The sequence below is a fragment of the Triturus cristatus genome, chromosome 8 (assembly GCF_964204655.1).
Source record: "Triturus cristatus chromosome 8, aTriCri1.1, whole genome shotgun sequence".
Classification (NCBI taxonomy): Eukaryota; Metazoa; Chordata; class Amphibia; order Caudata; family Salamandridae; genus Triturus; species Triturus cristatus.
In genome coordinates, this window is record NC_140591.1 from 996,623,403 (window position 1) to 996,650,434 (window position 27,032).

The 27,032-nt window shown below is 46.5% G+C and overlaps 1 protein-coding gene across 1 annotated transcript in view; it reads right to left on the reverse strand.

Annotated features, from left to right (window-relative positions):
• LOC146805332 (cilium assembly protein DZIP1-like) overlaps positions 1-27,032 on the reverse strand; it is a 1,720,714-nt gene that overhangs the window by 1,345,565 nt on the left and 348,117 nt on the right. Inside the window, exon 5 of the mRNA XM_085622543.1 lies at positions 14,981-15,121. Within this exon, the coding sequence (XP_085478669.1) occupies positions 14,981-15,121 (141 nt within the window). The remainder of the gene's footprint in view (positions 1-14,980; positions 15,122-27,032) is intronic.

The window sequence follows — 27,032 nt, forward strand, 5'->3', positions numbered from 1 at the left end:
AATCTTTTTATGGGTCTGATGCCCTACTTACTAATCTCATGTCCAAAGTATGTTATGCTGGTGTTAGACCTGGCATTTCTTGGTGTAGTTACCCTTGACTTTTTGCCTCTACCTCCTCTATTTTTGATTCTGTGAAGGATTTCGTTTTGCTGGCTTAGATGCTTTGGGCACTTTGCAACTGCTGATCAGTGTCAAAGTGCAAGTGCTCCATGTATAAAGTGTTATGGTAATTGGTTGTCCATAATTGGTATGTTTGCCTTACTAGTAAAGTCCCTAGTAAAGTGCACTATGTGTGCCAGGGCTGGTAATGCAAATGCTACTAGTGGGCTTGCAGCACTAATTGTGCCACCCACACAAGTAGCGCTAAGAAGAGATTTGAGGCCTACCACTGCAGTGCCTGTGCGTAGTTTGTTAACTGCCTTGTTGTCCTGGCAAGTGCACCCACTTGCCAGGCCTTACCTTCCCTTTTTATGCACATCAGACACTCCTATAGTAGGCCCAAGGTACCCCCCTGGGCAGGGTGCAGTGTATGTGAAAGGTAGGACATGTACTGAGGTGTGTACCATGTCCTGACAGTGAAATACGGCAAAATGTGTTTTTCTCTGTTGCAAGGCCATCTTGCCCATAGGACACAATGGGGAATGCGGAGTCCCATGTTTCCAGCAAATCTTCCCATGTGCATAAGATGGAGAGATGGAGTTTAGTGTGTCTGAACTCAGAATCTAATAACATATCTTTTTGTAAAGATGGTTTTTGAATTGTGTGTTTAGAAACCACGCTTTTAGAAGTGACTGGTTTCTTGTCTTAAACCATCCTGTGTGCCTCTGCCTGGTTGCGTATTGCCTGTCTGGGTTTAGATGTGACAGGGTCTGGGAAGTGTCCTGACCCCAGGGAGGAGTAGGTGAGACAGCAACAGGCTGGCCTGCATTTGATGTGAGGGGGAGGTGGAGTAGCCCCCTGGATGTGTAGAGGGCTGTGTTGCTGCCCCCAGAGGTTGGCTCCACCTCCTGCTGAGCATCTGGGCCCCAGACCATGACTATCAAAGGAAGAGGGTGTGCACTGGCAGGAAGACACCCAGGTCTGGTTTGGACCGGGGTCAAAGCCCCCTGAACACAAAGATTTCAAAGGCATTTAGGGGTAATAATGTAAGAGCTGAAACCCCTGAACTCAAGACTGAAATCCATTCTGAAAAAGGATTGAAACTACTTTGTGATCAAGAGGAATCTCTGCCAAAGAAGAACAGCTGTAGAGACTGAAGAGAAGGACTGCCCTTGCTGTGTGTTCTAGGGCTGGCCTGCTGTTTGCTGATTTGACTGAGGACTTTGCTGTGTGCTGTGTCCCCCTGCTTGAGAGGACTTTGCTGTGTGCTGTGTCCTGAAGAAACTTGTCTCCAAGGGCCCGAGGAGAGTTGGTCTACTGTTGTGGAAACTCAGGAACATAAAAGTTTCCAAGTGTGTCTCAGCGACGCTGTGGGAGTGTGCTTTTTGTATGCCTGAGACTGCTGTGTGGTCCGTGGTGCTGTTTCCCAGGTGCCCTGTGACCACATTGCCCCCGCAGCGTGAAACATCGTCCATGCTGTTGCATTGCTGGATGTGGCCCGAGCCGTTATCGTAACTGAGGCTGTGAGTAAAGATCACCACCGCCAGCCCGAGCCACAACGTGCTAAAGGCTTACTTGAAACTAAGGACTGTGTCTAAGTGACGCTGGGTGTGGGTGTTTTCTGCACGCCTGAGACTGCCGTGTGGTCCGTGGTGCTGTTTACCAGGTGCCCTGTGACCGCATTGGCCCCGCAGCGTGAAACATCATCCACGCTGCTGCATTGCTGTTTGTGGCCCGAGCCGTCATCATAACTGAGGCTGTGAGTAAAGATCGCCACTGCCGTCCCGAGCCGCAACGTGCTAAAGGATTTCTTGAAGCTAAGGAAGCTACAAGGTGAAAGGGATCGTGATCGTTGTTCGTCGAAAGGAATCTGCCCAAGACCGTCAATGAAGGAGAAGGCAGTGCCGTAACCCATCCGGCTACAGCGTCGCCTAGCAACAGAGCTGCTACCTGATCGGGATCACCCAGCAGGACGTCTGACGAGCGGAGAGAGAGAGTGAGGCAGTGTGGTGTTCATTTGTGGTGTTATCACTGTGTTACTGGGAGTGTGGTTGCAAATACTTTACACATTGCCTTAAAGACAAGCCTGGCTGCTCGTGCCAAGCTACCAGGGGGTTAGCAGCGGTTATCTAAGCGTGTGTCCCTCCTTACCCTGACTAGAAGCAAGGGTCCCTATTTGGACTAAGGTACCTACCTCAGCCAACTAGAGACCCCAAGTTCTAACAGCTGGATTTTACCAATGTGCACCTTAGTATTTCTATAGCAAACCCATTCCTTTCCAGAATACCTAACACTTTTGCCAACCTAATATCATGTTCCTTCTGAAGACCCCATCTATAAAATATAATCGCGGAAATACCTTATGTCATTAACTCCTTTCAGAAATGTGTGCAATAATGTTTAGAATATGGTCGCAGCTAACACCAACGTACAGGGCATCAGATGATATTGGTAGCCTCCTGCAGTACTTATGACATAGACTTCTTGCTCTCAGGATGCAATGTGGAAGAAAAATCAGTAGAGGAAAACCACTTACCACCTTAAATGATGACTGTTAGAAATGGGGTCTCTTGTTGGGAGCGGTTTGCACCCTGTCCATATGGGGACCTCTTCCCTAGTCAGGGACACCCTAATTTAACCTGTGCTCACCCTCTGGCAGCTGGACACAGGCCTAACTTTACAGGCAATGCGTAAAGTATTTGAGCAACACTTAAAATACAATAACTCAATGAAAACATCAAAAAAAGACTTCACATAGGTTTAGAAAAAGAGACTATTTATCTGAGTATAACAAGACCTAAACAACAAAAGTCCAATCAGTAGAAGTCAAGATATGATTTTTTTAAGAATAAATTCAAAAACAGTGCTTTGAAGCCAATGGCGCTAAAGGTTACTTGAGGTTGCGCTAGACTGGGATTAATCCAAAACGTCAAGCCAACTGCCATGGAGAACAGGTCAGATACAGTTCCAAACAAGACCCGCTGAAGTTTTCCTTTCTCAAGTTGAGCCAAGAGTCCCATTCGCGGGAAAGAGGTTTGCCGGGAGCACAGTGAGAGTCACTGGCGATGGTCCAAGGTGCGCAAAGAGATGAACTTGCACCCGCTCGTGGTAATCCTTCTTGGAAGTGTCCTGGTTTTGGATCAAAGAAGCCCATTCCCAGGCACAAAGAACCCAAAAGCTTGATTTAAAGAGCTGCAGCACAGACAACCCACTTCTGAGGCCCAATGCCAGAGTAGGACTTACAGATGGCAGAGTCCAGTAGTGCCAGCAGAACTGCAGGAAGTCTTTTGTGACCCTGAGACTTTAGAAAAAAGGAGGCAAGGAAGCAAGCCCTTGGAGTTACTCTGGGTTCAAGTGAGAGGGTTCCAGTCCTTGTTCTCAGCAGGGCAGAGACCAGAAGGCAGCAGGACAGCTCAGCAAAGCAAAGAAGCAGTTCCTCAGAACAGTCACAGCAAAGTGGCAATCCTTACAGCACAGCAGTATTCACTCCAGCAGAGTTCTTCCCAGGTTGTGTAGTGCACTGATTTGATAGGTCCAGAGTCCTGGTACATATAACCAAAAGTGCCTTTTGGGACTGTGATGAAACAGACCAGGAGACTGAATTCTTTTATGTGTTACTAAGAGACCTATCTGCAACTCAGAGCTATCCTTGTGCAAACCTCGCGGGAGGGTTGAAGGAGGCGGGCGAGCCTCCTGAGTAGCCCGGCAACTACTTTGAGATCTGTGACTGAGGGGAGACAGAGACAGAGGCCCCGAGTTAACGAAGGAACTGAGGACAAAGCCCCGAGTAGACCGGGGGAACAACCACAGTATCCTGCAGGGGCTGGGACTGCGAGACCCAGCATCCTTAGCGCTTGCAACTACGCGCAGCTGGTGTCTCTTCCCGCCCCCATTATTACCTATTCAACTGCGCCCATACCCGCGGCTCGCAATAACGGCAGAGGCCGGGACCAGGCCGCTCCCATTGATTCTTGATTCTTTTGCTCACGTCTGCCATCTAGCAGCTAGGACAAGAACTTGATTCATGGCAACAAGAGAAACAAGGAGCAAAAGTACGCTGGCTGGTGGACATGCAAATGGCACTCTTGATACTTATTTCGTCAAAGCCGGGGCGCTCCTGATTGATGAAATCACTGTCCTGGAAAGGCGTATATCCCAGGAAATAGAATGGGTAAGAAGATCTTCAATGGGCACTATATCGCAAGCTAGAACCCCAGAAAGAAGACTTCAACGACCTTAACGACTAGAGTCTAACCAAGGGGAAAACGGGGACAATGGTTCGGATACTTTGCAAGGCACAGTTAACCTCATGCTAAACAACACGGATATGGAAGCTAGAAGTCCTGTTCTGCCTTACCAGGCATCCCCAAACCAGATTATGATACAACCCATTACAGCCCCAACCGTTACCGACACTGACACCATAAATGCTAGAGATATCTCTTTTAAGCATGACAATAGGACTGGTGCTATACCCAAAAGAAAAAGAGGCACCCAAAATCTAGGGTGCCGTAAGGCAAAGGTTGCAAAGGTTGCAAAAGTTACAAAATCTAAGGCCACTGTGAGGGGTAGCACCCCGGGTAAAGGTAAATCTGCACATATACCATCCGACTTAACCACTCCCATATCTGCAGTGAACCTACCAATAAAAATACCAGAGCAGTTGAATCCTAGTCCCAGGCTAATTACAAATGCTGACTGTACCATAGATAATACTGGCACTCTTCTCAAGTCACTCCTCAGTCCTCTAGAAGTACGCTTGGCTAAGATTGAAGCCAGGCTTCTGTCCATAGAAAAATCCATATTAGGACTAGTTGATAGCTTTAAAGCTGCTAATAGGGCAGACAGGGGCAGGGTTTAGCCCAAGATTCAGATGGGCATCCCAGCCCTTCTGTCGAAGGATGCCAATCCAGCCCCTAGCACCTCACAAACACAGCCACCTTCCACCAATTCCATAATTCCCCAGTCCTCTGCAGGCGTAGGTACCACCACTCTGACATACCTCGTGACCGAGACTACACTCACCCAGGGAGTCCCCACCAACTTAAAGAAACTTAGCCCAATGAATCTCCCCCCGGAGGCGAGCCCATATATAGTCATCTTAGCTGGTGTCCCGGAGCTAAAACAAGGTACTAATGAATCTGCAGCTTCCCTAAAGAATAAGGTGGTGAATTGGCTTACCCTACATAGACCTCTCCCATGGGGCACAGGGAGTGAGGTGCTCATGGTAAGAAGAGTCCCATGGGTGGGTCACACAAACAAATCAGTCAAAGGGGATTGTGTCCTGGTCAATTTTAGGGAACATAGAACGGTTTCCCACATATGCGGATGGCCACATCGCGACCAGGAGACATCTATCCAATCCCTAGCATTATCCTTTTTCTACCCACCCATGACCCAGGTACGAGAAGAGGTGGGTTGGGATTCAATTGCCATGAGAAGGGGAGGTTGGCGGGCAAGGGAGAATGGGGACTCCTTCTATTATAGAGACCAGCAGCCTACCTATCCTGCAACTTTTAACAGGTTTAGTTGCCTGGACATGGTTGACTGACACTGTCTCACCAGGCGGGGCTCCACAAACGACTAGGGGTTGCTCAGGTGGGAAAGATCCCGTCCCCTAGCAACTGCACCAACCAACCCCCAAGGACTGAGCCCTGTGTCGACCAATACCATAATAAGGAACACCAAATGTAAATGTAAATGTGTTTGTACTTGTATAGCGCACTGCCACCCCCAACGGGGGCATCCTGGCGCTTTTACTCACCAATCTAACAAAGGCGGCTCATGTGGTAAAACACACCAAAATATAATCACAGCGGTTAGTGTACTTACTAATGAGATCTCTCTAATGTACACTCCGCATTCCCCAGCCAATCTAGGGAAAACAGATCAAAATGAACCAATATTGGTCACTGCAGCCGATACTGAAACCACTCCAACTCCCATTTCCCATCATAGATCACCCCCACTAAAGATATTATCCTGGAACTTGGCGGGCTTGGGAAACAAGATGGACTGCGAACACTGGAGTTCATTTATAGACTCCAAAGATGTTTGGTTGTTCCAAGAAACCTGGGCGAGAGAGGAGTACTCTCGACCGGGATTCGCGGTGTTTTCCATTCCTGCTAGATGGGGGGGAATGGGTCGTCCATCTGGAGGGTTAGCAACCTGGGTGGCTACCCATCTGGGCTGTGAGGCTACACCCCTGCCAACAGCTTCAGGGGATATCCAGTGTGTCGTGCTGGAGTGGCCGAATGCCAAAAAACTGGCTGTGGTAAATGTCTATTCCAGGCCGGTAAACATAACCCGGGAATCAACTACCATCGACGATCTTTCCACCTTCCTCAGCGAAATTCCACAGGGCATACCCTATGTTGTAGGAGGTGACCTGAATTCCCACTTTGAACCTCTCATGGGACTATTGGAGGGGCCAGTACTGGAGGAGGAAGCTCTATGGTTAGTACCGCCTACGATGGCCCCTGCGCCTAGAGCCTGGACACCTTTGGCTGTACAGATCACCGCATTGACCCTCAAACACGGTCTCAGGGCATGCAATGGACGTACGAAGTCCGATATCCCCGCTATCTGTACATTCAACAAAACGGGACGGGAGTCTAGATTGGATTACATCCTGGTCCATTTGTCTTCGTGGTCCCGGGTCATAGACTTTAGGTGATTCCCAGAGAGGAGAGCGACCACAACGCACTTGAATTAGAATATCTCCTCCCGGGTATAGTTGTAAATGGGGCTGGAGATGATGGGTCCGCCACAGGGATGGTTCTTGCGAACAATAGACGGAGAGTAAGGTGGTAAAAACTAGCTGCCAATCCAGGAAAACTCTCAGAGTTGTACGCTCGGGTTGTTCCCTCACTAGAGAAGGTGAGCGCACTACTGGACCAATATAGCGACCACGGAACTCATGAACAACTGGGGTCGCTACATGAGGACCTTATTAAGTCCACGGCCGACGTTCTCTTTTCCATTGGAAAGATAAGAGCCAGTAGGGCGAAATGCCCCAGCTGGTATAACGCTGTATGCCGAAAGGCCAAATCAGACCTGCTTACATCGATAAAGGAGGGTAGAAACAGATTGGTGATACAGGCTTGTAGAAGGGAATACAAGAAGTTGATTACCCATGCTAACTCACTTCCAGTCCCTTTATAAGGACCTAGATAGAGTCCCATCACAAGCATCGCCCAAAATACACAGGCAACACGAGGGGGACCCCTTCACGGAGGGGGAGGTACGTGCCGCGATTTACGGGCTGGCAACAGGTAAAGCGCCTGGCTTGGATGGGCTCCCAGGAGATCTATTTAAACAAGAGCCTGATGTGTGGGCCCCATATTTGCTGGTGATTTTTAACGCAGTCTTGAGGGGCATGGAGGTGCCATGTACTTGGCTGGGCGCAGAGATTGTCCCCATATACAAGAAGGGATCGCCTCTGCTCCCAGCCAACTACAGGCCCATCAGCCTCATTGATGTTTCACAGAAACTATTTGGGAGGCTGATATTAGACCGCCTTCAAACTTGGATGGAAGAATTCTCCATTCTGAGCCCCTTCCAGGCGGGATTCAGGAGGAGAATTTCAACTACGGACCAGATCTTCCGTTTGAACCTCTTGTTCTGGAAAACTGCAATAATCGAGGGCGGAAGCTTATACACGGTCTTTGTAGACTTGCGTGCCGCCTTCGATCTGGTACCAAGGGCCAGATTATGGTCAGTGTTGGCGGACCTGGGTATCCCTCCAGACATTTTGAATATCCTGATAAGGTTACACCAAAATAAATTTGCGCGGGTTAGGTGTGGCAGGAATGGGACCCTTTCAGAAAGATTCCCCGTTGACAGGGGGGTGAGGCAGGGTTGTGTGCTCGCACCTACCATCTTCTGCCTCTTTGTCAACGGGGTAATCGCCCACTTGGCTAAAATGGGAGACATTGATGCTCCAAAGCTCGGCGGCAGTAGGGTGCCTGCCATTATGTTTGCGGACGACACCCTGCTGCTGTCAAAATCCCCAATGGGAATACAACGCGTTCTGGATGGTTTCTCGTTATTCTGTGCAGAGCGGGGGCTGGAGCTCAATGCTTTGAAAACAAAATATATGATTCTTAACCCCCCGCCATCAACATGTCCCAACCCCACTATAGGCACACTGAGATTAGAGAGGGTTTTTACATTTGAGTATTTAGGGGTGACTATTAACCAAAATATGACCTGGGATACACATCGGACAAAGGCCAATATTAAACTGGTACAGCTAACGGGTGGTATTTGCAGGTTACCAAACAGGTCGACCTACAAACCCATTGGCCCACTTCTTCAAATTTACAGCATGCAGGCCAGGGGTGCAGTTACCTATGGGGGGAAATGTGGGGACATTTACCGGCCCAAAACCTCAACACCACTGAAAACAAATTCATCAGACAGCTGGTGGCTCTACCTCCAACTACCCCGCTTCTCCCTCTGAGACTAGACCTTGGCCTCAGACCAATTGAAGAAGAACTGGTTTAAAGCCACTAAATTTCTGGCGTCGAATTTGGTGCACACCGGAGCTCTTGAGCTACAGGATGGAGTTACAGGAGATCTTACTCTTACCAAAGATAACAAACATCCCCTGGCTAAAATATATCAAACGAATGTGCGAGAGCTTAGGAAGGCCGGAATTATGGTTAGATCCTGTAAATTCTTGCAGAAATGTACCACGTAAAGTTTTATCAAAAGAATATTATGATTTTAAACTAACCTCCCTATTAGGAAGCACAAAGCTGGGTTCCTTAACCAATTTTTTTATCCAATTTAAAGATTCATATCATCTGGAACTTGTGCTGGACCGAATCAGTCCTGTTATGACCAGAAAACTATTCTTACAGTGGAGATTTGGCACTCTCCCCCTCAGGTCATTCACCAGTACTTGGTCTCAGCCCCCGTCCACCGAGCAATGCCCTGTATGTTTAGATCCCCTGGAAAGCGAAATGCATGTGATATTCTTCTGTACTGCTTATAGTAAACCTAGAAAATATTGGCTCGTTCCCTTGCTTAAAAACTTAGGGTTCAGACAGTGTTATACAGCCTATAGAGTACTAAAAACTGATGCATCACCTTCAACTGTGTTTGCGGTAGCCACATTTTTAACAGCGATGTGGCACACTCGTACCCGTTATATGAAATAGGTCGCAGTTTTGCCTTAAAGTTTTACAGTGAAGTGTACTGATGATTTTTAATTGAATTGTACTTTTACTTGATTTTAATAGACAAACTGCCAATGCAATGCATTACAATTCATGTTTCATGGCTTTTAATAATCTTACTGTTATGCACATCTTTTATGATCTTATTGATCGAAATAAAGATTAAAGAAAGAAAAGTGCCTTTAACATAAGGGGTGACTTCAAAATAACTCTCTGGAGTGCTCATGGATCCCTTTCAACCACCTCCTGTCTGCCAGGCTAACCCTTGGGGGGGTGCAAATCAGTGCTTTGTGTGAGGACAGGACACCGCCTATTCAGATGTAAATCTAAGCCACCTCTCTCCCTTTCTGCTCAGGAGGGCTATCAGTATGCAGATGAATTCAGATAAATATCCTGTCATACCCAGCCCTTCCTGTGTTGTGGCTGTCTAGAGGAAATACACAAAGTGTAGCTGTCACCCAGCACTGACGTGTATTGGAGACTGGCTGTCAAGCACAAAGAGTTATAAGCACAATGAAATATCCACTTTCTAGAAGTGGCATTTCTAAAATAACAATGTAACGTCCATCTTTACCAGTAAGGAGGATTTATCATTACTATTCTAACCAGTCCAAACATGAGAAAGCTACTCCTTTCTGATCAGGAATTACCACTTATAAGTAAATAAAGGAACTCCCGATGCTATCCTATGAGAAGGGTAGGCCTCACAGTACTGAAAAATGAAATAGGATCTTTGTCACTACCAGCACATCTCAAACATAAAAGTACATGTCCTACCTCTTACTTACACGGCACGGTGTCAATAGGGCTACTCAGGGCCTACCTTAGGGGTGACATATGTGTAATAAAAGGGGAGCTTAAAGCTTTGCAAGTATATTTAAGTACCAAGATGAAGTGGCAGGAAACTGCACACACAGGCCCTTCAGAGGCAGGCCTGAAACACGGTTAAGGGCTACTTATGTGGGTGGCAAAAGCAGTGCTGCAGGATCACTAGTAGCATTTAATTTACAGGCCCTGGGCACATGTAGTGCACTTTACTATGGACTTATAAGTTGATTAAAGATACCAATTGGATATGAGCCAATGCTACCATGTTTTAGGAAGGGTGCACATGCACTTTAGCACTGTTTAGAAGTGGTAAAGTGCCCAGAGTCCTAAAGCCAACACAAAGGTCAGAAGAAAGAGGAGGAGGAAGGCAAACAATTTAGGGTAACCCCACGAAAAGGGCCATTTCCAACAATGAACATCATTTCACTTATGGAATCTCATCTACTTCAATATTATTGTTATGGTGTATAAGGTCTATACTCAGCCTCACCTTATTATTGGTCCATCACACCACTACAAGTGGCGCAAATAGGATGACGACTCAGGAGACTCAATAGCCCAACTTTTTCCTACTGTTCCAATTCTTGTGTTATGTTTTCTCTTACGATCCTGGGAACACTCCTCCCTTTATGTACTTGGGAGTGGCATCCTTCTTCACCATAATCGTATGCGTAACTTGTCTTAACTTCCCAATCTTAACATTAAAAACAATAGGAAATGTTTTTAATATTCAATTTAATTTAGACTGACTTTCACCCATCACTAACACTTGCTCCTTACTGTTGGGACATAAATAATGTACACATTTCCTTGGCCCTTCCATCACTGTAGGGACTAGCCTTTTTTGTAACTTTACGGTGGGTTCTTTATTCTTAACTTCTAAAGCAGTCTTCTATACGCTAGCATGTTAGATGTTTTGCCCCTGTAGTTCTCTGGACTGAAGCCTCAGAGATTGAAAAATCCCAAAAATCCCTCATAGAATTTCCCCATTCATACTCTTTCTGCAATGTTATGATATGGTAATCCTGAATCTTGAACTATGTGTACCCCTACACCTCCTAGTTGCATGAAACACCCTGTTTTGTAACTTATTTGGCTTTTGATATTTAACAAAATGTTTTCCTTCACATGTAGAAATGCACTTCCATTTGTCACACCCAAGCCGTGGGGTCTGGAAGCACTGAAACTCTCTCCATAGGGCCGCTCTGCTGCCCCGTGCTCATGAGGCCAGCGGCCCCACATCTAAGTCCACTCACTTGTTTGGTCAACCTACTTTACAACACTGATCTTCATTAAACAGCACTATACAGCAACCTCCATTGTGACCAAGTGGCATCAAATTTATGGAGACACTTCTCTCCTGCTTGGACTGCCCTCTCTCTGCCGCTCACCTGCTATCCTGAAAAGTCAGGTAGATTTTGAACTCTGGGCTTTGGTGGGCACACCTCTCGCCTCTTCCTGGCGGGAAATTGTTGACTTTTAGGGCACTTGGTGTATCCTTAGTGGGATGTGCACACCATCTGTTAAGTATTCCTGGGGATTTCAGACAATGGCCCTTCATGTCATGCGACTACTTTGATTGGTCCACACAACTAAGGAGCCAGTTTATGCTCTGCCTCACTCTTGGAGTATCATTATATCCTGGTCCTCTGGTTGCTGGTACTTTCTTGGATTTCGGCCCGACTGACCTTTCTTTAGCGTGTACTGCTTGCTACCTTATGACTCCTTCCTGTTTTCTTCAGCTGATTGGTTTTGGTTTCTTATGATGTTGTACGTTTAAAAAAAGCTGTTTATTGAAAGTGTGTCAACATTAAGGCTTAGCTTCTTAATGTACTTAGATTACGTTTATCTAGTAGCCAGAAGGACAGTTAGCTTTCCTTGAGTTGCCCTGGCATTTACCCTGGGATTATATTTTATTTTCCATGTGTTTTAACCGAAAGCTTTATTACAGGTAATACAGCTTTCTGAAAGGTATACCACTACTAGTGTGTTGGTCATGTCTGCGCCGATGTGTTGCCCCTCATTCGTCTGGAGACTGCAGGAAGACAAGCTTTCTGGCTGAGGGGCGGCTAGGTTCTGATGTATTGGTTTTGGTAATCTCCGATGCTGTTGATTGGTTCTTGTCAAGCTCGGTAACTGGAGGGGAGGAGTGTCTTATTCACTTGAACATGTCTTATTGGGCACTGCTATGGACAAGCGTGACACCATTACCACTGATTCTACTAGTGACGTTCACCTCCGCAGTCTTCTCAGTAACAAATGTAACCGTAGGATTCCGTTTTCTCTTGCATCCTTTTGCACAATGTCCAACAACACTTGTTGCATTTTGCTTTAAAGCAGAACAAACTTTACCATACACTATATGATTGCTACTTCCACGCCTATACCGCTTTCTGCTGTTATCTTTCCTTTGCCTCCATCTTTTTGTTGCTGGATTAAACATACTGTTTCCTGTACCTAAATACATTCACCTTGCCCACAGTCTATTTCTGTCCCTCTTTTGCCCCTTTTTGAGAAAGTGCACTTAAAAAAGACCAACACAAGCATTGTTAAAACCAAAAGGGCTACTTTCAGTATGACAACACATGCTACCAAAGACAGGCAGAACTATATTTCCATGCTACGAACAATAAAGTCAGACCTGTTGGCTTTTCCAATGCTTGCTAGAGGAGGCAGTAATATTGGTGGTGGAAAAATTGATGGAGGTTATGGTGGGGGTGGTGCTGATATTGGTAGTATTTTATGTCTTGGTAGCAGTGTGGCATTACAAACAGCAGTATTGGTAATGACAGCATTAGTTTTACTACATAGTAGAGGTAGAGGTTCACTAGTGGTGGATGCTGATATTGGTGGTGGTGGCACTGGGGGTACTGACTGGTATTAGTGAAATTGATGGTAGTATTGGTGATGATACTGGGAGAGGGAGAAAAAGTGGTATTGGTGGCTCTGTGGTATTGGTGGTAGTCTGGTACTGGTGATAATAGTGGTTGTGCGATTGGTGGTGGTGTAAAATTATTGTTGCTGTGGTATTGGTGGTGGTGGGATGGGCTGTGTTATGATGTTGTTGGTAATCTGTTACTGGTGGTGGTTTACGTGGTGCTTGTGGTGGCACTGGTGGCAGCGGCGGTTGCATAAGTGATGTTGGAGGCAGTGCTATTACTGATGGTGCTATGATGCATGAGTGAAATAAAGAATGGTATGTGACAAAATGTGGGGTGGTTGAGTGTACTTTTTAGATTTGAGTCCCTTTTCATTGCAAGGCACTCACTCCATAGAAGGCGGAATCAGGGCTTTAAGTGGGATGAAAAAACTGTGGGGGGTCTCCTATATGGGCGTGGCCGATGTAATTAAGGGTGTGGCTTAAAACACTTAAGTTAAACATCTGTAGTTAGCATAGTGCGCTGCACCACTGGTATTTTGCTGCTTCTGTCCATTCATCCAGAAATACAACACAAGTAACATTACACCTCCAACAAGCCAGGGCTATTGGCTTTGCCAATGGTTGTATATTGCATAAGATAAATAAGCAGGAACTATGACTTTGTTGTATATAATATTGTAAATGCTTCTGTTTTTGTGGGGGAGGTTGTGGCTAAGGCTAGAGTTACCGGGCCCGATTCACAGAACTAACTTAAGACAAAATCCTAAACTTACTACCATTTTGGTATTCACAGAAGGCACTTACTCATTTTGGTATTCACAGAAGGCACTTACTCATTTCGGTATTCACAGAAGTTAGGAGTCCTAACTTTAGGACTCCTAAATGCCTTCTGTGAATACCGAAAGTCTTAAAATTAGGATTTTTCTCAGTTTAGTAGTAGTATAGTTAGGACTCCTAACTTTAGGACTCCTAAATGCCTTCTGTGAATACCGAAAGTCTTAAAATTAGGATTTTTCTCAATTTAGTAGTCCTAAATCTAAACTTAGGACTACTAAATTGAGAAAAATCCTAATTTTAAGACTTTCGGTATTCACAGAAGGCATTTAGGAGTCCTAAAGTTAGGAGTCCTAACTATACTACTACTAAACTGAGAAAAATCCTAATTTTAAGACTTTCGGTATTCACAGAAGGCATTTAGGAGTCCTAAAGTTAGGAGTCCTAACTTCTGTGAATACCGAAATGAGTAAGTGCCTTCTGTGAATACCAAAATGAGTAAGTGCCTTCTGTGAATACCAAAATGGTAGTAAGTTTAGGATTTTGTCTTAAGTTAGTTCTGTGAATCGGGCCCACCGACTTTACAGCTGAGAAAGCAGGTTCGAGCCTCACGTCCACTCAACATCCTGTGATTCAAAACATGAATATGTCCATGTGCAATTTAACTGGTGCTCCTGTTTGCTCCAAGTTTGCGCTTTATAAAACTGAAAAATTAGTTTCTTTGAAGTTACATCAAAAGCAGTGGTGCTATTGCAGAGTTTTGTCACACCCTGAAGGTAAAAAGGAGAGACCAATAGCGACCCGTCTCGGCACCCGCTTTCACCGGCAGGACCCGGCCCACTTAAAGCCTGGGGCAGAATGATACATTAAGCAACCAATAGAATGAGTTGAGAGGAATAATCCTCTGAGGCTAGTCAAAACCCACTCTATGAATATTTTTAAACACTGGTAACATGCGATCTGGCAACATGATCTAAAGATGCCTTTGGTCTGACCTAAATGGTATAGTAGATAGGCTTTAAGGGAATCAAGTTTGAACACATTCATTTAATTGTTTACAATTCACAGTATAAATTATTTAGCCCTACATTTCTACATTCTACATTTTCGTGTGACAAATTACTACATACACGTGTCTGAAGGTTTCAACAATGACATGAAAACATCGTTACTGCACATGAACTAGTAATGCTTGTCTACTCAAACGTCATACCTGATTGTCAAGCAGTTCCTTCACGTCCTGCTGCGGATCTGGGGCTCTCGAAAGTTCCTGTTGATGCTCACTGAGGCGCCTTTCCGCTTGAGCAACAACTTCTTGTAATTGAATGTTACTCGTTCGGAGCTCTTGCAAATGCTATTAAAAAGATTTTGAAAACATTATGAAGTCCAAACGATGCACAAATGTGTTAGGAAAAAATGAGAGTGGACATTATCTCTTTAAGCATCAAAAACATCCAGAAGATCAAAGAGGATGAGAAATAAATAGCTTTTTTTTTTTTTTTTTTTATAACTCTTTTTATTAACCAAAAATAAATTTGTTGGTCATTGTACATTTGTACATAGAACTTTACAGTGTTGCACCTACAGTCTGTCATACAAAAAGATCACCTCAAGGCTAATAGTACTCAAACTGGTATCTGTGCAGGAACACTATGGTGTTAATGGTTCGTCAAGGGAAGGGAGCATGGGAGGTTCACACAAATATACACGGTACGCATTCCATTTTGACCAGGCTGGCACTCATTTCCTCGGGCACCCCGTGCCGTATAAACTGTCTTCTCTTGCAGCATGCACCAGTCCATGTCCTTCTTCCATTCGCTAATCATTGGAGGTGTTCCCGCTCCCCACAGGCGTGCTATATTTCGTTTTGCGATTGCCTGTCCAAGTGTTGCCCACATTCTACCTTTTACAGACAGGTCTGTGGGCTCCCAGATGTTTAGGAGGCACCTTTTAGCTTCAGGTCGTAATCTTACCCCCCAGACCGCACTCATACAATCGTGTACCCGCTTCCAATATGTTCGTATTTGAGGGCATTCCCATATTATGTGAAGAAATGTCACTGTCTCCCCACACCGTCTTCTACAAAGCCCGTCCTCACTCCTCCCCATCGGCACTAGCCGTGTACCTGTGATGTATACTCGATGTAATATTTTAAGCTGTATCAGCCTTAGCTTTGCCGATATCGCCACCTCTTTAAGGGATGAAAGTGCCTCTCTCCATTCCTCATCATCAATCTCCAAACCATCGGTCTCCGATTTTCTCCTGAGTGCAAGTAATGGGTCAGGGGTGTGGTGTATAGGTTTTTTATATGTTAGAGAAATAGCTCTCTCCGGTAAGTGCCCGTCAAGCAGAGTGTCCTCTAACGAGGAGGATTCCGGGAGCGTTGTTCCTGGTAAAATGTTTGATTGGAGCGAGTGTCTGATCTGCATGTACCTGAAGAACTCTGTTTGCGCCAGTTCGTAAGTGTGCTGTAGGGAGGCAAAGGTCACCATACCATTAGGTCCCCACAGTTCCCTTATATGGGAGATCCCTATCAAATCCCAATTACGAAATCCTTTGGTGCGACACAGTGAGCCCAGCTTTTCGGACACCCAGAGCGGGGTTGCCAATGTGAGTTTGTCGGCCCATCCCAGTTTCCGGCTCACAATATGCCAAAGTTGAACAGAGTGTTTTGTAGGCCTTGTGAGGTGGTATTTGGTCGGTTTTGAGTAAAGCGTGGCCTCAAAGTTCCCCCCTGGGAGGAGCCACCTGTCCATCCCATACCCGGGATCATCCCCACTCCTATAAGGGCCCTGATTGATAGCCGAGAGGTGTGCTGCCCAGTAGTATTTACGGATGTCCGGAAGTGCTATATCCCCGTCGTACCACCCCAGCGTAAGTTTTTGGAGTGACATGCGTGGCGTACCACTCCACAAGCAAGAGGTCCCTCTGGGTGGCCTCAATATCCGCAAAATACTTATGTGGGACTAGATCAGGGTAGTTTTGGAGTGCATATAAAAACCGTGGCAGCGCCATCATCTTAAATAGAGCTGCCCGACCCGTCAGCGACAGCGGGAGCATATTCCAAATAGCTGTGTGCCTCTGGAATCTTTGTAGAGGTGGCAATAAGTTACTTTCGTAGCGGGTCGTCGCATCCTTGGAAATAAAAATTCCAAGGTACTTGAACCCTCCCGTGGCTATCCCGATCGGGCAGTCACGCGGGATGGACGGGGGGGGGGCGTGTAATACGACAGTACTGATTTCCCCCAGTTGATGCTGTACCCCGAGTTTTTCCCAAAGCTGGTAAAGATATCCAGGGCCACTATGAGGGATTTAGAGGGGGATACAAGATACAATAGGATGTCATCAGCATATAACGAGATCCGGTCCTCCCACCTATCCGTCCATCTAAGGCCTCGTAATGAGAGGTCCTGTCTTATCCAGGCCACCAGAGGCTCCAAGCAGAGGGCGAAGAGCAAGGGTGAGAGGGGGCTGCCCTGTCGCGTCCCCCTCTCTAGCGCGAAGATCTCGGAGATCTTGTTGTTAACCACAACCTGGGCCAGTGGCTCAATATAGAGGAGGCGCACCCACCCGATGAAATTGGGACCAAAGTCCATCCGCCTAAGGACCGCCATCATATAAGGCCATTCGAGCATGTCGAATGCCATAGCGGCATCTAGCGATACCACGACCGCATCTTCCTGAATCGTGTGGCAGTGACCCATCACGCCGTGGAGCCGTCGTAGAATGAGCGCTGTGTTACGGTGCGGCATGAAGCCCGACCTGGGTGAATTATTTTGGTGATTATTGGCTTAATCCTATTTGCAAGGAGCTACGCCAGAATCTTAGGCTCCGCATTTAATAACGATATTGGCCTATATGAGGTGCACAACTCTCTAGGTTTCCCTTCCTTAGGGATAACCACCAGAGTGGCGACACGTTGGTCCCTCGGGAGCCTCCCCAAAGTTTTACTGTCTTCAAACATATTTTTGAGGTGCAGGCCCAGGCAATCAGGTTTGAGCTTGTACAACTCAATAGGGAGGCCGTTGAAACCAGGGCTTTCCCAGGCCACAGGTCGTTAATAGCCTTTGCCAATTCGGCGGTTTTGAGTTCGCCGTCCAAATTCTCTCGGTCTTCCTCAGTAAGCGTGGGCAGCTTAATGTCGGCTAAGAGCACAGAGGAATCTTCCTCCGATCGCTCCATCCCTCTGCTATATACCCTTTTGAAATATGCCGCAAACTCGCTAAGTATCTCCAGAGGTTCAGTAAGGGGGGGGGCCTCAATCTGAAGCCCGGCCACCACCTTCTGCATCTGCTGCTTTTTGTCCAACCAGGCAATTAGTTTGCCCGCTTTGTCCCCTTGATCATAGAGTCGGCCGCCTCTGTCCCTTGCTAGATTTTTAGCGGCCTCGGTAGCTAGGTCCTTATACTCAGCCGCTTTCAACTGCATTCGATGCTGAGCCTCTAGGGTCCCGTGCACCTGTGCTTCCCTTTCCAGTGCGAGAAGATCTCGTTCAATGGCAAGCATTTGTGCCTCCCTGTCTTTACGGTGGCCGGCAATTTTGGAGAGGGCTTCACCCCTCAATACAGTCTTAAATGCTTCCCAAAGGATAGCAGGGGAGTCCACTGACCTGACATTATCACTGAAGTATTGGTCTATCGAGCGAGTGATCTCCCTCTTAATCCCGGGATTGCATAGGATCCAAGAGCTAACAGGCGCCACACTTCCTACTTTTTGTTCCCCAATAGTTAAGTGTGCCCACAAAGGGGAATGATCCGATATACCCCGCGCCAGGTGTTTCATCTCTTGAACCGTAGTGTCGTGCTGCAAAGGAGTAAGGAGATAGTCTATTCTGGAAAATTTATGGTGGGGTCCCGAAAAGAATGTGTACTGCTGTAGATTTGGGTGGCGCATACGCCAGAGGTCAACTAGCCCAAATGCCTCCAAAAGATTGGAGAGCCACATGTGCCCCGTCGCGATGTTCCGAGGCGGGTGTCTATCCAGTTCACCCGACATCACTGCATTGAAGTCCCCCCCAATTAGAAGCTGTCCCTCGGGGAGGGAAAGGAGAAGTTTGCTCAGGTCCTGGTATGATTGGTTTTGGAGACCCGGCGGACTATATACCGTCGCTAAGTTAAGCGTGCGTCCTTCTCACTTTCCCGTAAGCACCGCATAGCGGCCCAGCAGGTCCGTCTCTGAGTGTTCAATGACCATTGGAAAATTGCGGCGCAGCAAAATACCCACTCCGCGGGATCCCGTGGTAAAGCCGGCATGTGTAGCAAGTGCATACCCCCATCTGTTGAGCGCTCGGCATGTGTTACCAATGAGGTGTGTTTCTTGCAAGAGGACGATGTCTGGGAGGTGCCTTTTAAGAAATTGGAGTACTATGCCTCGCTTAAGCATGTCTCCCAACCCATTAACGTTCCAGCTAAGGATATTCAAACTTTTATCCCACCTTGTAGCCATCTCCAAATGCTGTGTCAGTACGTTGTCCATAGTGCCTGCAACACCGTGTCTTCCCATAACGATATTTCCTACATGCCCAACCGAATCCCCCCGACCCCTATGAACATCACAAACCCCCCCCAAAAAACAATAGAACTGTCTCCCATCTGTCTGGCGGCTTGCAGGATAGTATCCAGATCCCTGTAGTCGAAGATTTTCGCGATTATGGTGCACGGCGGGGATCCGGGTTTGGGCTTGGGGATCGGCGCGCGGTGCGCCCTTTCAACGGAGAACATAGCAGAGAGCCGCTTCGGTTTCAGCCAGTTAAGGATCAGATCCTCGAGGAAAAGATCCATACTAGGTCCTTCCGAACCTTCTGGAACTCCCACCACGCAGATGTTGTTCCATCGGGCCCTCCCTTCCTGATCCTCGAGCTTCAGGGCTACTTGACGATATTGGTGGACCAGCTCGTTAACCCTCTGTTCAAGCTTCTTGGAGGAGGTCTGAAGCTCCCTGATATCTGTCTCGTTACTTCTGGCCTTGTCCAAAGTTTTGTTGAGATCCGCCTTCAAAAGTTTCATTTCAATGGACACCTTATCGATTTTCGTATCAAGGGTGGTCCCTAGGTTTTGTATAGCCGCCATGATGGAAGCCAAGGAGGGTTCAGCCAATCCTGGGTGCTCCCCCGCTGCCCCCTCAGTCTGGGGGGCTGATCGCGGGACCGCATATTTATCGAGCTTGTTCGTTTGGGCAGCCGCTGCCCCTTTGGGTTTCATGTCGTGATCCCTTTGTCTAACCCGCCAGTTACCAGGGTATCCTGTGATCATACGTCGCTTGCCCGTTATCGTCCTGCAAGCGGGTTGCAATCCAGTCCTTCCAGCCGATTCGCCCCACCTTGATATATCTGCGCAGCCCCCTTCTGCAGTTCCCACCGCCGCTCAGCAGAAGTTGTGACCGCCCTCGGTGTCAGGCCCTCACCGCCCGGTCAGACACGCGTGTCACACGTGTCACGGGTCTCTCTCGTCCACAACCGGCTCCCAATCCACACTCCGGCCAGCCAAGGGGGAGAGCGGACGCGCTCTTCTTGGGCTCCCTCCCTGTACGAGGGTCTGTGCAGCAAGACCACTATGCAGCCAGTGGTGAACACCTCCGGGTGAGCTGCAGTCCCCTCACCCCGTTCTAGGCCGCCACACACTCCTTCCCCCTCCATACCTAGTTCTCCGACAAAGAGGCAGCGGAGTCCAGTCCCCGGCTGTGGCGCACCATGGCTTGCGTAGGCAGGGGCCCAATATCATACTGTGAAACTGGGCCGCAGGGTCTCGGGGCGCCGGGGCACAGCCAGGGGCGATAATGGGCGTGGGGTCCGGATGTCCTGTGGCGCAGGCCTCAGTCAGCAACCACAGCAGCCCTCACACTACTGCAGCTTTTTCGTCCTCACTGGGGCATGTAGCAAGCCGGCAATGCTCCCCACCACCACCTTCTGGGGTCTGTCTCACCGTCCAGTATTCCTCCTGTAGGACCCAGGGCCGGCTAATGGCGCCCAGCCAGGGCTGCCCTCAGCAAGCAGGTGACCCCGCTGGTCGCAGGTGCAGGCTGTCCCGCAGGTCCCACAGTCAGGCCACCTCAGGGGGTAAACAACTTGTGCAGCCGATCGGCTCCCGGACCGCCGCTTCACTTTGGCACCTATCGCGCGCGCGGAGGCGCTGCCCTCGGCCTCCGGTGCACACAGGGGCCGCGATTCACCACGCGATCCCCTTTGGCCTTCAATGCAGTTCAGCAGGGGGGGCGCCAAGGGCCGGCTTCGCTCCGACAGCAAGCGTCGCTGCCGGCCTCAGCGCCGGGCTGTTGCGTACGCAATAGCTGGTGGCGCCCGTTGCCTGCCTCTCCACTACTCCCAGGTGGCTCTTCCCGATTCAGGCACACCGCAGCAACGGGGGTGCCCCCGGACTTCGGGTCACAGAGTCCGGTGCCGCAGCCTTTCAACAGGACCTGCCCAACTCTTTGTCATGCTGCATTCAGGAGAAGTGACGGATTTATGGGGAATATTGGCTTAGCTCCGGCGGAGCTCGCTCCTAAGCGGCCATCTTTGCTGACGCTTAGCCACACCCCCCAAACAGCGTTTTCTTAGTAGTACCTAAAATATTTGCACCGTGGACTGCTCAAGCATTTTGTTCAAGAAAACATGCATTATTAAATATTTAATGGAAAACAAATCATTCCCTGCCAGTTGTACTATTTAAACATCTCAATTTCCTTCCATAGTACCATAAACCTACAAAACTCCAGAGTTCTCAGTTTCAGGTGACAAAAAAAAGCAGAAATACATGCACAAAATAGTTGACTGCATTTCTAGGGGAGCACGGTGGTAATACAATCATGTCTTCACTTCATTGTAAGCTCTTAGACAGAGTTCTGTTACATCCCCAAGTCTTGTTTTCATCTTGGGCTAGGGTTCAGCTGTTTTACACTTTCCCCATTTTGGTCAACCAAAAGAACTGCACTTGCACAACATCATTTGATATACCTGGAGGTACTAATAGTTTCATTTAAGGACAGACAGCACTAATCATGAAAATCAAATGAACTCTATAACTAAGACTGCACCCTAACCAAAACCAACTTTAGGTATGTCCGAGTATTTCGATCTTCCTTTACCCCTCGCTTCACCCTCTTCTTCCAAGCTTGGTTCGTGTTTCTGCCAGTCGACACATAGTATAGCTGCATGGCACCCAAAGAGATGTTTCCTCTTCATGGTAAACCCACAGGTAGGCTGAATACAGGATTCCTACCTTTGCATCATGGTCTCTGAATGCCTTCCTGAAGAGTTTACCCGTTTGCTACACTCTGGTTAAGACCTCAGCTCTCACAGTTAAATCTCTCGGAACCATCATAACTGTTGTTCCTCTGCCGTTGTCCGCCAACCAGTTGCCCCCCCTCTAAAGTTCATTCAAGTGGAAATTCCTGAACACTCCTTCTGACTTAGACCAGACTGTTCCTTAAGCCAGTTTTTCCCAAACCTTTTCGACCTGCGGCTCCCTTGGCCCATTGGCCATTGCCCGTGGCTCCCCTCTTTTACTTTGTTTGGAAGGTGGGGGGGGATGTAAGCCCAGCCTTGGGAGTACCTGCATTTTCTCCCTGAAATAATTGGGCTGAAGCTGATGAAGGTATTATAATCCTATACGCAGGGTGTTTCATATTACTAAGGAGGCACCTCTAATAAAATATTCCTTGTTACACTTCTTTTCCCATGCCTTTTTTTTAGAGTACCCTCTCAAACTTTTTTAACCCACTTACAGTCCTAGATAGAACCTGTATGCATGTAGGCCCCATTGCCAAAAGTGTTTCTGTGCTTGAAAATATTTGCATGCACTTACATGTTTACCCATGTCATACATGCCAACACACCTGTCTCAGCAGGGTGACTTACAGTTTTTTAAACCACATACAGCTTTATTTTTGCTGTCTCCTCCCTAAAATTGCCTCCAAATCAATGCAAGCCAAATAAATTCATCTGATTTCTTTTTTTAAACGTCCCTCTTTCTTGCTTCCAAATGTTGGCATTATGCTGTATACTTTCCTGTGCTCAAGGAGAGAGCGGGTCTGTCTGGAAATGTGTGTGTACTGAAAGAAATATGTACTGGAAGTACCTATGGTTCAAGTACAAGTGTCAATACTTAATAATACTTAATGTGTTTAATAGACAGGACAACTGTACTTTCCTGATAACTTGCATTCGTGTAAAATGCACTATTAAGGAGTCTAACAAAAGAAATCAGGCATCTTCCGCTTACTTTGGGAGAGTTGGAACATGGGGATCCAGTGAAATATGGAGGTCATCTCCCTTGACATGCCATCAGTTAAGCGCAATGTTTACAGCTTTAGGCATGTCACTTACAAATCATAAATATCATGCGTTTAAGTCTAATTAGTTTAGCTGAAGCCAACAGACCCTTCAACATTAAATGCATTAAAGTGCTTGGTGCACGGCTCCCCTGGCTTGGTTTGGCGGCTCCCCTGGGAGCCACGGCTCACAGTGTGGGAACCACTGCCTTAAGCCATTGCTGCACTAACTGGTTCAGGCTGCCCACTTTGTTCCGCTCAGGAAAACTGACCATTTGAAGTCTTGCAACCCTCAGTTATTTATTTATTTATAAAGTTTGGTATAGCGCGAACATGACCCCAAAGGGTACCAGAGCGCTTCACATTTTGGAAGGGAAGGAAATAGTAAAGGGAAAATGGCAAAGGGGGTACCAATGAATATCATATTTAGCTAATACCATATAGTACTAGGAGGAGAACAAACATTATCAGACAACCCTGAGCTTCACAGTTCTTAGACCAATAAAGAATGTAGTCAGAGGGGCATTGAGAAAACAGACGAACCAAGACCATTTAAGGCAAGAACTTGTTCATTAGGATTATTTTTACTTCATGTTTGAAGGCAGCCGTGGAAGAGATTTTGTGGACTTCCGGTGGAAGAGAGTTCTCAGTTGATCCTCTGTGCTCTATGTGAATGCTGCCAAGTGATCTGCATTCTCATGGCTTGATTAAAGCCCTTATTTGTTGTCCTTTTTCCTGTGGAAAAGATCATTAATCCTGAAGCCCTTAGTCTGAACTTGCCCCTTCTTTGGTATATCCATCAAGATTTCCACTGTTCTCGACTTAAACCTTCTCATCTACCACTTCACACTGTTCCACCTCTAATATTTATGGGAGATGTTCCAGAACATGAAGTCTGAATATTCAAACATTCTCTTTCGGGTTATAGGCGGCAGCGTTCTTTAGGAAGAAGACGCCGAAAAAAACATCTTACCTTGCAACATCATGTTGGGGAATCCTCTGCCCTGAAGTCTGTCACTCATATTGCCCTAGTGGTATACGTTTTTTTCTTCCTGGAACTCCCTTCGGATCCCCTGCCTTGTTTCCTTCAAGCACTGTCTTGAAACCAGATATTACTTAGACCTCCATCCAGATGTGTTACTCAATTAGAGTCCCATCTTTTCTAGCCATGATGCACTATGTATGGATTGGTGAGAAGGCAAGTGCCTAATGTGTTCTCTCTGTATTATTGACCAAAATCACCTGGCTTCGGTATTTGTCTTTATCCACCTCTATTGAAAAGACTTGTTATTTAAAAAGTGTTTTCATTCGCTTCCATCAATCTAGCTCTATTTCGCCCGAGTCTATTCAATGGAACCTGTGAATTTCATTCCACAGGCCTAGGGTTTAGGTTCCAGGGAAGTTGTGCATTTTCGGTACTGTTCCTTGTTATCTAGGACAACTGGGAGTAAATCATCAGAAATTAACCTGAGGTGTCCAGGGACTCGTCTACGGATGCCTCTGCGGGCTATTTTGAGAGAACTACATTAACAGAAATGTCAGCGAGGATCTTGTTTGATAAAAAGAAAAAAAAATACTGATATATTTGAGAAAAGTCATCCCTGCCCTATTTCAGTGGGATCTGTAGGTTATAAATGAAGCTACTTGCTCAAGGAGTCTTCTAAAGATGCTTCTGAGGCCATTTTGAGAGAACTGCAATAAGAGGAATATCAGCGAGAATCTCTTTTGATAAAAATATTGCTTGTATTAGAGGAAACTCATTTATGTCCCATTTTAGTTGGATAAGGTTATTTATTATTTGCCACATATACCACAATCCAGCACTCCTTTTCTTCGATGAACATGAGAAAGACACCTAGAGATTCTAATATTAATAATATTCTAGGTGCTAAGTGAGGCGAGAAGTGCTCTTGGCCCAAAAAGCGCAAATACACTTAGTCACAATCTTATTTTCCCACAATGTAATTTTATAAGGAAACTATATTGTATCCACTTTCAAAGAACTGTCAAAAATACTTTCCATTTGTTGTTTGAAATTAACTTTCCGCTCTTGCCTTCTCTACAGAAAGTATTTTTTAAAGCAAATGCCTGTTTTTAGTTTTATATTTGAGTGTTGTTAATGTGCATGTTTATGCATTTTAAGTCTTCTTTAGTTTAATTTTGAGGAAGGGAAGGAGAGTTATGGGTAATGGGAAGAGAGTTCCAGGCTTTGGCAGTGACGTATGTGAAATTTCTAGGCTTTGGCAGTGACGTGTGCGAAATTTCCAGGCTTTGGCAGTGATGCGTGCAAAATTTCGGCCACCCAGCCTGGCATGTTTAAATTTAGAGGAGAAAGTCCCAGGCATTACAGAGTTGTTTGCGAAATTCTGCCCCCTGCCTATCATCTTTGAATCTAGAGGTGCGTAAGATAAGAGATGATGGGCAAATAAGCCTTGTCAGTTAATAGGAAGTGAAGAGGTTCCAGATGAAGATGACGCACGTTTGGTGAAAGGCACCATAGCAATAGGGTGTGGCTTGAAGCAACAGTGTTTTCCATGAGGAAGCCACAAGAGATAGTACTTTGGGTGAGAAAAACAGTGTTTCTTCAATCTCAGTATCATATGGGTGATTGCACCGTGGTTGATTGGTAGGCAGTTTAGAAACCAGTCAGGTAAACACAGGAATAAGAAATTGCTGTAATTGAAGTAGGACAAAATTATCTCCTGGAATACTGCCTTATGAAAATGGACCGCTAGATAAAGTAGCATTTGATTTGGGACTTTCAGAAGTCAAAAACAAGTGAAGACTAGCTTAATAATACGGGCTTGAAAGGATAGTTTAGAATCAAAAATCACCCCTAGGTTGTGGTGGAAGGATGTGGAATGCGATAGGGTCCCAGCTCATTAGACACCAAAGCGGAATTCCAAGCCGAAGGACAGCCAAAGGTGAGAACCTCCGCCTTAGAGGAACTGAAGCTCAGAGCCTGCATTCATCCAGCGAGCAGTTGCTGACAAGCAAGCTATGAATAGTAACTGACGAGACTTGATGTCTCCATCAAGTCTCAGAAGGAGCAGAGTGACCTAAGAACATAAGAAGATTAATCCATATTAGCGAATCATGGAGGCTGAAGGAGCCACATAGTGACTGAGCAAAGTAGGACAACTGAGATGTGGACCCTGAAGAAGAACACACCTGACAGTCATGGAATCTGAGTGAGAATAAAAGAGTATGACTGCCTGAGGGCAGCCAGAGATAAAGGATGACAACTGACCATGACTTGGCTACCCAGCTCCCCCTCAGTCAAACCGAGTTAGGTGGGTGGGCCTGGAGAGGCCTTGAAATCGTGTAGCACAATTAAAGCAATTCGGATGCCGGAATCAAAATGCATATGATAACCATTCAACATAGAAACCAAGCTTTATCCTGTGCTAAAAGAGGGGCAGAAGCCAAATTGATGGTGGTCTAGGCATTTATGGTTTGGTAGGTGGTCAGAGAGCTAAGAGATGATGAAACATTCAATAATTTTGGTAAACTGGCAAAAGAGAATTTGGCTGATGGATAGAATGCTAGGTCACAGGAAGGGTTTTTAAATAGTGGAACGGCTTAGGCTTGCTTCCGTGACTTGGGAACAAAGGCCAAGGAAAGAGACTGAATGCAGATTGTAGCTAGGTGAGGAGCAATGAGAGGGGCACAGCATTTCAATATTTTGATTAGTCAGCGTTCCAACTGGGAATAGGAGAAGATCAATTTGAGCTTATTCAGAATAAATTCAGATGTAAAGTTGGGTGAGGCAGATCTATTCTCTCCTCATAAGAAGGCAGAAAAGACTGACAGAGGGGTTTCAAGTTGGAGAAAGAGGGGCAAATGGATTGAAAAGTCTGTAGAATTCTTTGGATTTTCTTCTGAAAAAATTAAGATGCAAAGGAATAGAGTGTTTGGGACTGAGAAGGCATGGAAATATCCTATAGAATTAAGCACTACTAATCACAAATCTGCCTTGGGCTTCGAACTTAAAATGCATT